Genomic DNA, 14,848 nt, shown 5'->3' on the forward strand with positions numbered 1-14,848 from the left:
TAATAGAGGAACTACGTTGACACCTATGCAGTTATTTTCTTGAAAGATACTTAATGCTACAGTCCAGCCTTGTTCTTTTCTTCACCTATAATCACAGGATGTATTAACAGACTTTGCATAAATGCTATTAAAATAAGAATGTGGATTGTGTGTGTGTGTGTGTCATGCTCCTGTGCTCTTCTAAAATAGATTTTTCAGCAACTTCCCAAGCACGTAGAAGGAACCGCAGCCCAGTAGACGTTCACTGTATATTAGAATCTCCCTGCTGAATGCTCAGTGTGCATCTAAGTAGTGATGTTACACCACATAATAATGTAACAAGTTGTTTTTTAAAAACATGCTTTTCCTAGATAACTCCCCAAACTTGATCTTGTTTTTTTTCCCCCAGGCAACAGGGTTTGTGAACCCCAGCTTCTATTGTTCTGAATACAGATAACATGGCAGACTTTCAAGTCAGATGACTGCTTGAAGCAGATGCAAGCTATTCCCTTATAAATATGTATACAATGTTAGTTGTGTTTGCAGTTCTAAATTCACTTGTAATCTAAATAAAGTGTTGATACAACTAGAGTCTGAAGGGCATATAGACTATCATATTTTAATTGTTTCTGTAAAATTCAATCACGGCTACTACCAGATAGTGACTTTTTGACAGATTCCAATAGTGGTTATTTAAAAAAAAAAAAAAAAAAACCCTGAAGTCAAAATGCAAGTTCTCTTGGAACATGTGTGGTATTCCTCTAATGGACTACAAAAGGCTGTCTACAACTCAGCTCATTAAGCATGCAGCTCCTCAGCCTTGCATGCTGTTGTGATCAGCAGCTGTTGCAAAGGAGTAAAAGGTCAAATAATCAGTTTTACTAGAAAGCATGGCTATTCAATCAGCTGCTATCCCTCAGAGATAAAAATAAGTATTTTCATATAAGGGCAAATTTCCATGTGTTAGTCCATTATAGCACAACTTTATAGGACTAAAGAGATATGAAAAAGAGAGCCCACACTCTGAACTTAAAAAAAAAAAATAAAACCACACACCAATAAGGTTTTCCCCACCCAGTAAGCAAAAGAACACAATGTTATTTATCAAAAAAGTTTATTATAAACATTAGAACTTTAATAGCAGCATAAATAAAAATTATTGCATTAGCAAACCAATTCTGCAAAGAAGCCCAAAGGCCTCTGATAAAAATCGGTCTGCATAAATCTTTGTAGAAAAGTCTCTGTATAATTGTCACAGTAAAAAGTCTCATAAGCCATTGAAAATGTTTTTTTCTTAAAAGTTTTGTAGACAGTGCCAACAGTTCATAGTTACAACATTTTGTCCAGTCTTTCCAAGTAATTTTTGCCCGATTCCCCAACCTTCTGTCCTGCCTTCTTAAAGTTCCACTTGACCTGAAAACTTGCAATATTTCTTCAGCTCCTGTTAACTTGCAATACTCATTCAGCTCCATGGCATGCCAGCCAATCCACTGCTGCAGCATAGTAGGGACTCACTGCTGTCATGAGACATCCCCTTTCTCCCTCACGTCTTCCTTCTCCACAAGAGCGCACTGCTTGCCAGTCTGAGCGACTTAATCCGATCTCTTGACCAGGCTAATCCACAGAATCAGCAACTTGTTGGTTCACCCAGGTGTACAACACCATGATGAGAATGCAACAAAGGTTTCAACCTCTCCAGTGCACTGAACCTTCTTCATCACTCAGGCAGGGTGATAGTGGGCACCCAATCATTGACATTTCGGCTTTCCTCGCAAAAGAGATTCAGCTTTTCCAGAGCTGGATCCTTCCAAGCATCCTCATTGGGATTCTGTGAGAAGAATGAACAAGACAAAAAACACATTCCATGAATACATGTTACCAAGCTAGATCAGCAAGCAGTAGTGCTTTGGGAAGGTGGCCTAATCTCTTTAAATAGACAGGTGTCTTGACTGAAAAAAGAAAAATGTGGGGGGAGGGGGGATCTGAGGTATTAGCTGAACACCAGCAAGCCACTAATTGCAGCACCCAGAGGCGGCTGGAGCACACGATTTGCACTCTCTTGGTCACACAGCAACACCAGAGCGCTTTAGCTGGGGGTTGCCGGAGGGCAGGGATCCTGGGCGGCGGCTGCCCCGGACTCACCGTGATGAGGATGCAGTGCAGGTCGCAGGGCTCCCCCGACTCCTCGCTGGGCCCCACGATGTCAGCCAGCTTGGGAATGTCGTGCAGGCGGACAATGTCGATGTCGTTGTCGCAGCAGAAGGCCTGGATGAGGGTGAAGTGGATCTGCAGGGCGATGTCCCCCTCGTCCTCCTCGGCCGCGGCCAGCACGCAGAACGCCACCTTGTCGGGGTCACTGCGGGGCAAAGCGGCCGTTAGACGCGGCGCCACAGGGCCCGGCCGGGGACCCCGGACTGCAGCCCCCCGCCCGCCCGGATACTCACACGTTCATCAGCTTGGCCGACTCGTAGACCCCGGCGGTCAGGCCGCCGCGCCGCTGCGCCGACACCAGCAGCTCGTGGAGGGCTTTGCCGGCGCCCTGCATCCTGCAACACACAGCGGGAGAGCGGCTCAGTCCCGGCCGGGCGCGAGACCCCCGAGCAGCTGTTCCCCGGCACGCGCCGCCCGCCCCGCATCCCGACAGCGGCTCCGTGCTCAGCAGCGCCCGCAGCGCGCCCCGGCGGGTAGGTACCTGTCGCTGCTCTCGGGCACTGGTTCCTGTCCGTGAATCTCCTCCAGAGTCATGTCGCTTCTCACAGCCTGTATCCGTATCCACACAGGGCGGCCCAGCGTTTAGATCCCACGGTTCGGTTCTCCCACTCGTTCTGCCTTGCTTCTTGTGACTGTGCAGTACAGACTAGCGGCAGCTGCCGTATTTATAGGCAGGCTGGCTGCTGTTCCAGCAGCTGGCGAAGTTTCTGCAGCTCTCATTGGCCAGTCTAATAGAGTATTATTATGTTAATCAGCGGGTAGGCTGGGCCGACTCGTGCCAGGAGGCCACGTGGCGGTGGGGATTAGATTGCCTGGAGTAAGCTAGTGCTGCTGCTTTTGTTATGGTGTTGCCAGGCAGACACTGCAGATGTATTTTTTTTTTTAAGAAAAAAATCATAAAAGGGGTATAAGTTACGTCGGGTTGTCTGCTGGTATTGCTACCTGTGAACGTCGTCTTAATAAAAATGATGCCAAATGCACTAAAAATATTGCATTAGGGGAACATAAAGACAATGCAACTCTTACCGGTTTATTTAGAGTGCAATAAAAGTAAGTAGGGCAGACTCGCAATAAAAATTAAAGGGTGAGGAGACTGTTTTACATTAAAGACGAACTGCATTTACACGTGGATCACTGCATATTGCACTCCCGAATTTTGTATGCTTTGGATTCCTTTCCTAGCAAACTTGTTATTTTTGCTTGGCAGACTTATTACCAATGTAGGCTGCTGCAGAAACGTTCTTGCAAACTTTACCAAATTGAGGACACAAGCCCTGCATGAATAATGAGGCGGTGTGAGGAGCAGATTGTGGATGGCACACGCTGCTATTTTGCATTTCTATAGAAAGCGCACAATAGTGGAGGTCTGGCGTGTGGCAGTTTGGAGTTCAGACAATTGATTCTTTTTCTTCATAGCAACACTGTCCACCTGCCACTGGGGTGGGGATTTGCCGCCGGGGTGGAGGGCATGAGAGGACAATTGCATTGCGGTCTTGTATCGTCCAATCTGCTTTTGCAGATGAATGTCTCCATTTGCGCACGCTTCTAGAGTGCAATTGAATGTTAGGCCTTTTGAGCACGCGATCATCTCCAAGTTAAAGACTTTATTATTGTTCTTTTGTTTTAATCCTTCATACACAATTAATACATTTCAGAAAATTACACATGCAAGTTTGGCAAAGAAGCAACTAGCATTTCAGTGCAAATTTGAAATGATAATTTATAGCCTGCTTTGTGATTAATTTTTAAAAAACAACTCACTAAACATATATCTATTGCCTCTATTTTCACAAGTGTAACTGTGTGCAATAGTTTTAGTGGAAACTAAAAAGTTTACATAATTTGTAGCCTATTGTGAACTCACTGTATATTCAACGCACTCACTTGCCCTGAAAACTAAGAAGAGTTTCACCTGTCATTTTACTAAGTATCCAAATTAACGTACTTCATGCACTGTAACCAATTTCTCCTGAAATCCCTGTTGCCTTCTTTCACTTTCAAAACAATGTAATCTTGATTAGTAGCGCTATCTGCTGGATGTTCAAACAGCTGCTGCTAAAATGTATCCTCTCCCCCTGCCCTAGTTACAAGTTACTGTGCAGAAACGCTAGAAGGATTTGCTGGAAAAAAAGAGCCAATACACGAAAACCGAAAAAGGGAAATGTATTAAGCAGTGATCCACGTACAAATTGTCCAAAAGTCTGACGTTTAATTCCCAGTACTTATTCTAGAGTACAGAAACTGCTTTATCTGTACATTAACAAAAAGGTTTGCATTTTCTAGCAGAATCGTAATCAACACTAAAGTAAAATTGCACCACCTTCTGGCCTTAATGATTTAGAAGCTACCTAACAAACAAAGGTATGATATTTTCTTTAGAATGAAGAAAACCCTGAGGTCAAGTATTAAATGCACAATATACAGTATTTATAAAATAAGTGTATGCTAACTGTCCCATTAGGATACGTTGAATATAACTGACAATGCTGATTTAGATTTTTCAAAACACATTTTAGAAAAGTCTCCACCTAAATCAGAGCGCAGTCCCAGAGTACAACACACATTTCTCTACCTACCTATGATATATATACACACACACACACTATTGTGTTGCCTAACATCACTAATACCACCATAGACTTAAAAGTATGCTATATTATATAGAATATTTTTCCAATTTTGTTTTTGGCATTTCTCTCACCTAGGATAGTAAAAATTAGTTATAGCCATTTCTTTGTCAAGTTCTCTAGGTTTCAATATTTGGATTGCAAACACTGAAGAGGAATAATTAATTTGTTTTTAACACTTATTTTTCGGAAAATCAGAAATGTTCCAGTTGGGCCAAGGTTTGTAGAAATCTGATTTTAGAAAAATCTAATCTGGGGGTCAAATTTGAGCAGATAGTGCCCTTTTAAATGAATTTAGTGTGAAAGCAGCAAGAATTAATTAACTGAATACTGAAGTTTTCTGTTTATCCCCAGAAGGGGTGGTAGTAGTAGTAGACTTTCCCACAATGAAGGCATCAGTGCCAAATGAACCAAGTCCAATGAGGAGGGTAGTTTCAGTTTCCATGTCTATTCAATGAGCTGGCATCAATGCTGAGGCTGCCAGTAGTGTTTGTTATGTGGATAGCTGTTCCCTAAGAAGTGGGCTGAGACCAGCACCAGCTTGTTTCCTATAGGCCACTAGAGAGCCATCACGAAGTAATGATATATGATTGCTACTCACTTAGGCTGGATTTAGACAAAAGAGTCTGTATCCTGCTACTAAATCCCCTGGGGCACACAGTCCTCCTTTAAATGCAATTCAGGTCCAGAACACTGAAAGTGTCCTTTTCAATACTTCATTGCTTCATTTAGGAATCTTAGATCAAGCAGCATCTGGACTAGAAACTTCTGCCTCTGTTGTGATGCCAGCAATGTATGTTAATGCATTATTTTATCAGAAGAAAAGTTTCAGCCTTTACGTACTGCAATTTCTGTTCAGTTTGGACAGACCTTCAGTTTAATACTTAGTAATATTTCCTATGTTTATTTCTAGTTACTTCATGAACACTAGTGTCAGTATATCCATGACAAAATCGGAATTCAAATCTAATAGCTGCAAAATATTCAGGTTTTGTAAGCAAAACGTGAGCTGTTTAACTTCAGGCCCCAGCAATAGTTTCCAACAGAAGCTCCATTTAATTTGGGGGTACAGGGAAATATACTAGATAAATCAACTGTTTCCTGAGAGCATTTCTCAGATTGCAGCTAGTTTGGGACACAGTTCAGCACTCAAGAGATTTCCTGGAATATTGCTTTGACCCTTTTCTCAAATATTTAATGTAGTCACATTTAGTCTAGTAGAATACTGGCTTCTAGCCCCATACACAATGCCTGCATCATAATCCTGCCTCTGCTATAGACTTGCTTGAGCACATCATAACCTCTGTCTTAGTTTACTTATTTGTAAAAAGGACATAATCATACCTGCTTCACAGAGGTTTTGAGAGAATTAGTTAATGGGCCAAATTCAGCCCTAATGTAAACAGAGAATTCCAGTTAAGTCAGTAGAGTGCCTGCTTACACCAGGATCAAATTTACCCTAGCATATACAATCCTTTACAAAGGCCAAGTGCTATACATTTGCTAAGTGTTGCTAGTTATTTATCTATCCTTTTATCATAAGAATACATAATCATAGAGAGGAATGCATGCACTGTTTAGAAGAATAATCTGTGATGTGAATGGCCACTGCAAGTCTCACACTGAATTAATGTGGATGGGGCAAATAAACAATGCTCACTAACACGTTTCAGATGTTTACTCTGGGTTTCACTACAAGTAGGCTCCAGTTTCCATAGGTAGTGAAATAGAATGAAAGTCTTGACCTGATTCAGTGCCTTGCAGTTTGTTGATCATGAACTTCCACGTACCCATTTGTGTATGGGTAGGAGAGAGAAGAAAATTACTTAAGAAGGATCCAGAGTGGGCCAAAATATGTTCACATATTTGTATATACAGTTATTGAAATTACAGATGGTCCAGTATTTGCATCTAAGTGTCTCTTAACATGCAAACTTTAAAAGCCACAGATTTGGAAGAATCTCACCATATATGATAAAATGTCAAAACATAACAGCCAGGCACTTCATAGTTAAGGATTCTTACCCTCATGGCTTCTCAGTTCATTCTATTGTTCTCAGGGATTGTAGCACATATGGTGCATAAGACCAAGCACATCACCAAACTCCTCTATTGCCTGTGTGATCAGAGAGAACTGTGAAAGCCAGGACCTGCACTCTTTGCATTGTTTTTCCTTGCCACACTGGTCTATGTGCTATCAGATGTAAACTGAAGTGAACTAAGAGTATTGGTTATGAGGGATTTGGGTCAGTGGTTAGGAGACACGGGATTCCAGCTACTTTTTGTCCACAGCCAACTCACATGCTCAGCCTAAAGCAACGTGGAAGTGAAGTGCAAAAGCCAGATGGAGAGGAAGGGAGCAACAGCATGAAAGGGTCAGAGAAAGAAAGGCAACACAGAAGGTTTGAGGAAAGCGGGACAACACGAATGAAGGGCAAAAGGGTCATGCCTCATTAGGATTCCTATTCAGGTCAAACAATTTTAGAGGGGCATGTGCACCAGTGGCATGATGCCTTTAACGTACAGTGAAAAAATTCCTACTTCAGTGAGACCTACCCCCAACCCCTTGTTCATTATTCTACCATTTTCTTGTAGAATATTTTTTCCCATCCTACGTTACTGCAATTCTCTCTATAAAAGATTGTGCACTATTTTCACACTTCAGAATTATCAACTCAATATGGGTTAAGGACCAAGCAAGGAATCTGAATTTTTACTTTTGTGAATTTATGTCAAATTCTCCAGGTTATCTTTGTGGGCATTTGTAAATTTCTTTGGGCAGGGAATATGTTCCATGTCTTGTATAGCACTGACCACTCTTAGCACCTAATACCTAGCACTTCTCAATTTCATAACATGTTGGAAACAATCAATGTATATGTGAGGTAATTATTGTTTCCCTGATACCAAAAATTACAAATATAAATACAATTTAACAATATTAATTTTACTACATTTAATAGTGTTAATTTAGAACCAGTTACACCAAAGTGTTATTTCAACAGCATAAAAGGCTAGAATGATTTGATTAAAGCTTTGTTCAGATTACTAGCTTTCCTACTCATAAAGACTGATTATGTTGAAGTGCAGTGTTCAAAATTATAGGGTGACCTCTTGTGGACAGAGAAAATATTTTTTTTGGTCCAACCCAACAAAAACAAACTAAAATACTACACTTAAATCCAGTACTTATTCTCACACACTGAAAGTTTAAAAATTAAAGACAGACATATATAACAGACACATATGCATGAAGAAAACCCTAAACAACAAGAGAACCAACTAATTCTACAAAAAGAATACACAGATGGAAGATTTATAGGGAAATACGTTGTGATCAATTCAACCATGATTAGAAGTTAGTTGCATTTATATTTTCCCTCACCTACCACACCTCCAACAGCTTTTGCAGGCCAGAGATTGCAAACCAATGCAGTAAAATTTAAATACATGGTTTTGGCCCAAGTCAAATGTGGGAAGTGCCTAGTGCCCCCCAAATGAAACAGCCACAGTAAACCAAGATTTTTTGGATTTTATAATACAAAGTTCAGTAAAGGCTTGGATCTATCATGTTCCCCATCCTTTCCCAATCCATATCTAGGACAGTCATGGTGAATTTGAAGGGAATGGGGAAGCTTGTTAGTCATAGTGTAAATGGCCAAGTTCATAAAAGGTATAGCAATAATCACAAATGCAAAACATGAAAATATTTTGTGGGTCTCACATGCCTAAATTAGTCCATGAAGTGTCTTCTCATGGCTGACAGATGACAGTGAAGCTGTTTCCCCTACTAGCACCATTTCTGCTATATCTCCATCATACTAATTCTCACCTTTTGGCTAGACTCCTGTGTGGGAGGCTCTTCTTTCAATCCTCCCCAAGTTTGTTCAACTAAACTGTCTCCTCCATCCACACGCACAACACGTAACTCCATTGACTTCAACTGGGTTGTTCCAGATTTACACCAATGTAAGTGAGAACAGAATTTGGCCCCATCAGGAATGAATTTTTCCTAAGTGGAAATCATGGGTTCTCCAGTTCATTTAGTGGTGACAAAAGTACTACCTTACCTTTACCTACACATTCACTCTAAATTGTGAACAAGTATACATCACAATTATCTAATGGAATCATCCCAAAGAGATTAAATAATGACATTCTGCAAATGTCTTGTTACTTAAAAAAGAAGAGGGTATGCTGAACAATCTCGCATATAAAAGCTAGAGCAGATCACTAACGGAATACAAGTAAAGGCTGGAACTGCCGTTATTTACATCTAATCACTTGTATGCACTGCTAGCATGATAAACCCACATATCTGGTAAGTTTTGTTGTGAAGGATGAGGGGTAGGAGTGTTAACTGTGATTGGTGCAAGCTTGAGTGTTAGGGCCCAGTCCAGCAAGGTAGCAAGTGTCAATAGTGTTCTCAGCACATTGCATGATCAGGCCTTTAATTCACAGAGGGTAGAAGACAGGCTGTAGTTAAGCAGGAAGTGCAGAGCAGAACTGGCAGTCAAGTCCTTTGGGGGCACCTACTATAAGCAGTAAGATGCTAATTTTAGAGTCCAATCCTGTTTTGCCATTGACTTAAAAGGAAATAGAATCAGACCTTATAAAGCAGAAAAGTTAAGTGGTGAGCAAATATAACTCAGTGTGCCTATAGTAGGGCTTACCGAGTCTAGCTTCAGACCCTGCCATTGCCTCAGTATACCTACCACCATGCAAACACACCACCACAGCTCACATTCTCTCTATACTGCACCACCTCTGAGGTGGTTTACTACCATAAACTAACACTAAAAGCCTTTCAGCCCATTTCACCAGGAGCAATTAGTCCTTTCAGTTTATAATGGGCTTCAGTAGCCATATAGTCCTCCCACTAGACTCAAAAAAGACTTTCGGGCTTATCAAGACTCCTCCTTCTTTACAGCCCTTCCTCCTTTCCAGCCCACAGTCCTTTCCAGCCCTCCTAGCCAGGGCTTCTCACTCAGCAGGCTCCTGTTCCCTACAAGCCCATTCGCTGAGGTTTATCCCTCAGTAGGTTCCCGCTCCTTACCGACCTCTCACCCCCAGACCTTCTGCATGGGAGCTCTGAAGAACAGTGTCTTGTGCCCTTCCCTCTAAATTTCCTCCCCAAAGTCTGACTGAACTCAGGCCACCCTTTTGTCTCCCACCAGACCTGGTTCTTAGTCATATGGGGAGGTGGGCTAAGCCTGGCATGGTGCAGCTGAGGCCCACTCCCATTAAAGGGCTAGCTCACCCTTCATCGGTGCACTGTAACTGGACAAATGCCGATTACCAAGAACAAAGGTCCAAGATATACAAACAAAAAGGTAGACACTCAAATATAAGAAAGGATTCAAGTTAAGCAAAAACTCTTTTTCTAGCATCACATTCCTTTAATAAAAATAATATTTCTCCAGATAAAACTCAAAGAGAAGCCATGCAAACAAAAGCAAGGGTTCTTCTGAAAAATGTTTCTTTTTTCGTTAAAAATGGAATTCTTACATAAATTCAAAACCCAGAATTTTGTATTTAATTGAAACAATGTTGGATAGCTTTAATCAGATAGAATAAAGGAGGCGGCACTGCAGCTGAGCATGAAGATGGAGCCTTTGTTTCAGTCATCCCTTTCATATCTTTGACCTAGAAGGGCAAAAGTATCCGCTGCATAATGTAGGTTTCAACTATTCATGCAGCGTGCCATAATTTAATACTTACAGTGGCTAGAAAGGTTTTCTTCAAGTGTTGCTGAACCAACACTATTGCTATGTTCCTCTGCCTAAAGATACTATTTTTAAGAGGACAGAGAAAAAACACAGCAATTGGTCTGGTAATAGCTGAGCACCTCTCTTTTAAGATGAGAGATTCCTTCCTTGAAGATTTGAATGATGATGGCTATTAATTAGCAACACTTTGTTTCTCTTTCAAACTTCTCACCTGTAAAAAGGGCAATGTTAAAAACCTAGATCTAGAATGAAGAAGATCTTTCTAAGTTTCTTGCCTTTGCTATATTTGGCCACTCCCATGACAACTGGGGAGGTGAGAAAACACTGCAGTAAGTGGTATACAGTGGAGACTCACAGTGGCCAGCAGGATAGGCATCAACTGCAGTGTTTTGTACCATCTGCATTATGGTCTTTATCTGATGCTGTAAATTGGCATCTTTTGTCAGTTTTACCTAGTAAGAAGACTTCAAGTAATGGTGCATCAGAAAGCAGCATCCAGAACTGAAGGGAGCCCAGTGACAAGCCCTTGTGTCAGCCAGTTGAAATAACTCCTTCACTCCCTTCTCATGTATGTGTATAGGCTAATTATCTTCCATTTTTCCCTCATCAAATCTGCATTGAGCAGGCTGCTGAAGACAGACAGTGGACTGGTTCAGGCAATTCCTCCTCTTTATAGATTGTACATGCAGCTACTAGGTGTATATTGTCAGTCAGGCATCAACTGCCAATGGGCATGCCTGAATCTGATATTTACATATAGTAAAATATGCAAGTACTTTCCCATATCAAACATAACATTGACAATTTGGCCCACAGATCCCATACAGTGCCCAAGTGATGCTCCTCTGCCTCCCCACCAGCTAGTTATTGGTGAAGCCAGCACTTCTACAACCAGCTTTGAAACTTCTGCAGTGTGAAAGTCCATAACAGCACATAGCCCTCAGGTTGTCTTGATATGGCATACCTCTCAGGGAAAGTAACTTAATAGAGGGATAGATTCTAAAGCCTGAAAACTCAAGTAGCAGCAAAAGCCAATGGAATGGAAACTGAGCTGGGAATGAAGAAATATCAATTAAAGAGAACCATGTTCTGGAAGGGGAGAGTTGTAACTTGTTTCAACTGATAAATAACAATTGACTTGTTTTATTTGTGATATGTGGGTTGAGTAAAGGGGAAATACTGAGTTTTCCTAAGTTTATTGCCACCCCACACTATATAGAACTGGGTACTTTGCTTCAGACAGCCAAGTTTGAAATGGCTGACTTGAGAGTGATTTGCCTACCAGCACACAACAAATCAGTGGCAGAGATAGGACTCAGGTTCTGCAAGTGACTCAAATCAAGCTCTGGCTTACTGTAAACATAGAAATTCAAGCATTACCATTTCTTCCTTGGGGCTGGATTGTTCCTTAAAGGCAAAGCCTTAGACTGAAGTTGTCAAAGAGTCAACAAGGGCTCCCTTCCCAGCACTCCCAAACACAGAAGTGCAATGTAGCTAGTGCACCACCCATTCCTGTGCTCCCCTGTGTGGGGAGGCTGCTCTGTTAGCATGTGCGGAAGGACTGTGGCCATAGGCTGGCTTGCTTGCTTCATACTCCTCTTGGAATAGCTAGTATCACTAGCTTTACATCACCTTTGCCCCAAGAGAAGGAGAAATATAGTGTAACAGAATAATCCACTACAGAAAATATACAAATCCAAGAAGCAGAATTTTTAAAGGGTTAATCTAAAAGGTATTGTATTAAAGGCCTTCACTGTAGCAATAAAAAGGACCCAGAGGAAAAGAAAGACAAACTACAACATACACTACACAGCCAGTTTCTTCCTTCCTAATTCTTTCTTTCCTTATACTACAAACAGGAGAAATCTGAGCACTCTACCTTAGAGAAATAGCTACGTGCCTAGGCATTTTCTCCTTGTGCCAGGTGAATCTACTAGCAGTACTGATGAAGTCCTGGTTTTGGTCATGGAATGGATTTGTTAGTGCTGTTTATACCTTCGCACAGCACCATCTAGTGTTAAGAAAGCAACATTGCAACTTCCAATTGATAGGTGGTGATAATTAGGAGTTTTTGTTATGTTTTGTTCTTACTTACATCTTTGGTTGCTGATGGTGACCTCTCATTTCTCCCTGAGCAGGGGAGGTGAAATGAAAAATTGTTTGTTGGGTTTTGTTAAACTTATCACAACAGCAAAGGGGGGAAAACACCCTCACCCCCCCAAAAATTAAAAATTAAAAAATAGACAGGTTGAGGGGCTGATTGGCTGCTACCAAAATGAGCTGCAGGGTGGTATAATATAAAGTTATCCAGGGCCAAGGAGCTCAGGCTAGGTTAGGGTTTGGTAGAGATTTTGACTTAGGCTAATTGTTTATGATGAGGGTGACTATGTTATGCCATCTTTGTAAGTCCAATTAACATACTTTCAGGGAGAGGGCTTTGTTAAAGTGCCACACTTCTGATAACTACAACAGATCATAATTTTTCTGTTCTTCACTGATTTTGAGTCTACAACTTACATTTCCAATGTTATACTTATAGTGTGATTACTGCAAACCCTGTATTGTGCTGCAAGGTAAGAGGCTCATTCTAGCCTGAAATTTTAAAGTGGATCTTGATTCATTGGTGCTGTATCCCTGTGCTCTTTGGTTATTATAGAATGTTGTCATCTGTACTCATTCTCCATTCCTTGGCATATTCTTCTGCTATGATTATTAATAGTTCTGATACATAAGTGTAGTTTGACTTCTATATTTGACGGGGGGGGGAGTGGCTCCAGTCACACCAACAGGCCACACATGGGGGGAAGGGAATTCTGTGCCTGCCCACAAGGGCACCATTTTGGATTGGGGTGGGCAGGCATGTAACTTTAACCATGATTCCAGGGGCTACTTAGACAACTGAAAAATCTAGAGTTTTTGCAGGTAATAACTTAGAAATATCTGACAGGAGCATTGTATCTAATTCCTATATCAAGAAAGAAAAATAAATAAATATTAGACCCACTCAGCTCTAATACTAGCATGTTCTGACATCTTGTTGGCAAGTCACTTAAGGGACACTAGTTAGGTTTAAAATAGTAATGTATATTCTTACTCAGATACTCTTGCTAAAGTCAGACAGGACAATTGTGATCATCTAGTCTGACCTCCTGCACCTGGCAGGCCACTCATTCCTGTAATAGACACCTAACCTCTGGCTGAGCTACTGAAATCCTCAAATCATGATATAAAGACTTCAAGTTACAGAGAATTCACCATTTACACTAGTTTAAACCTGCAAGTGACCCCATTCCCCATGCTGCAGGGGAAGGTGAAAAATCTCCAGAGTCTCTGCCAATCTGACCCGGGGGGAAATTCCTTCCAGTCCCCAATTATGATGATCAGTTAGACCCTGAGCATGTGGGCAAGAGCCACCAGGCAGATACCTGGAAAAGAATTCTGTGTGTAGTAACTCAGAGCCCTCCCCATCTAGTGTCCCATTTCCAGCTGTTGGGGATTTTTGCTTCAGGCAGTCGCCGATGAGTCACATGCCATTGTAGGCAGTCCCATCATACCAACCCCTCCATAAACATATCAAGCTCAGTCTTGAAGCCAGTCAGATTTTTTGCCTCCATTGCTCCCCTTGGGTGGGTGCTCCAGAATGTCACTCCTCTGATGGTTAGAAAACGTCACCTAATTTCAAACCTAAACTTGTTGATGGCCAGTTTATATGCATTTGTTCTGGGGTCCACATAGATGCTTAACTTAAATAACTCCTCTTCCTCCCTGGTATTTATCCCTCTGGTGTATTTATACAGAGTAATCATATCTCCTCTCAGCCTTCTATTAGTCAGACCAGAGGTGGGCAAACTATGGCCTGTGAGCCAGATCCGGCCTGCCAGCCATTTTAATCAACTCTCAAGTGGGGTCTGGGGCTTGTCCTGCTCTGGTGCTCCAACTGGGGAGCAGGGTCGGGGGCCATTTTGTGCAGCTCCCGGAAGCAGCAGCATGTCCCCGCCGCCCCCCGGCTTCTACATGTAGGGAGCAGCCGGGGAATCCACATACTGCCCCAAGCATCGCCCGTTCAGCTCCCATTGGCTGGAAACCATGGGAGCTGCAGGGGCTGTGCCTGCGGATGGGACAGTGCACAGCAGAGCTGCTGGACAGATGGAGGAGGGGAGGCATGCCACTGTTTCAGGGAGCCGCTTGAGGTAAGCACCACGTTTCCCGGAATACACTGGTTAAAACTTGTCCTTAAGATGTAGAAGTCTTGTAGTTTACATACTTAGTAGTATATGTAAAGGTGCATATGTTTTATTAATC

At 41.9% G+C, this 14,848-nt stretch overlaps 1 protein-coding gene across 1 annotated transcript; it reads right to left on the reverse strand.

Moving 5' to 3' along the window:
* Positions 1–1,076: 1,076 nt before the first annotated feature.
* GADD45G (growth arrest and DNA damage inducible gamma) lies at positions 1,077–2,811 on the reverse strand. The gene is made up of 4 exons (XM_032782120.2): positions 2,672–2,811; positions 2,424–2,525; positions 2,122–2,335; positions 1,077–1,807 (listed from the first exon to the last, which is right to left on the reverse strand). The coding sequence occupies exons 1-4, from the start codon at positions 2,722–2,724 to the stop codon at positions 1,697–1,699; spliced, it is 480 nt and encodes a 159-aa protein (XP_032638011.1). The 5' UTR covers positions 2,725–2,811; the 3' UTR covers positions 1,077–1,696.
* Positions 2,812–14,848: the final 12,037 nt, after the last annotated feature.

Source organism: Chelonoidis abingdonii, chromosome 6 (assembly GCF_003597395.2).
Source record: "Chelonoidis abingdonii isolate Lonesome George chromosome 6, CheloAbing_2.0, whole genome shotgun sequence".
In the NCBI taxonomy this organism is placed as follows: domain Eukaryota; kingdom Metazoa; phylum Chordata; order Testudines; family Testudinidae; genus Chelonoidis; species Chelonoidis abingdonii.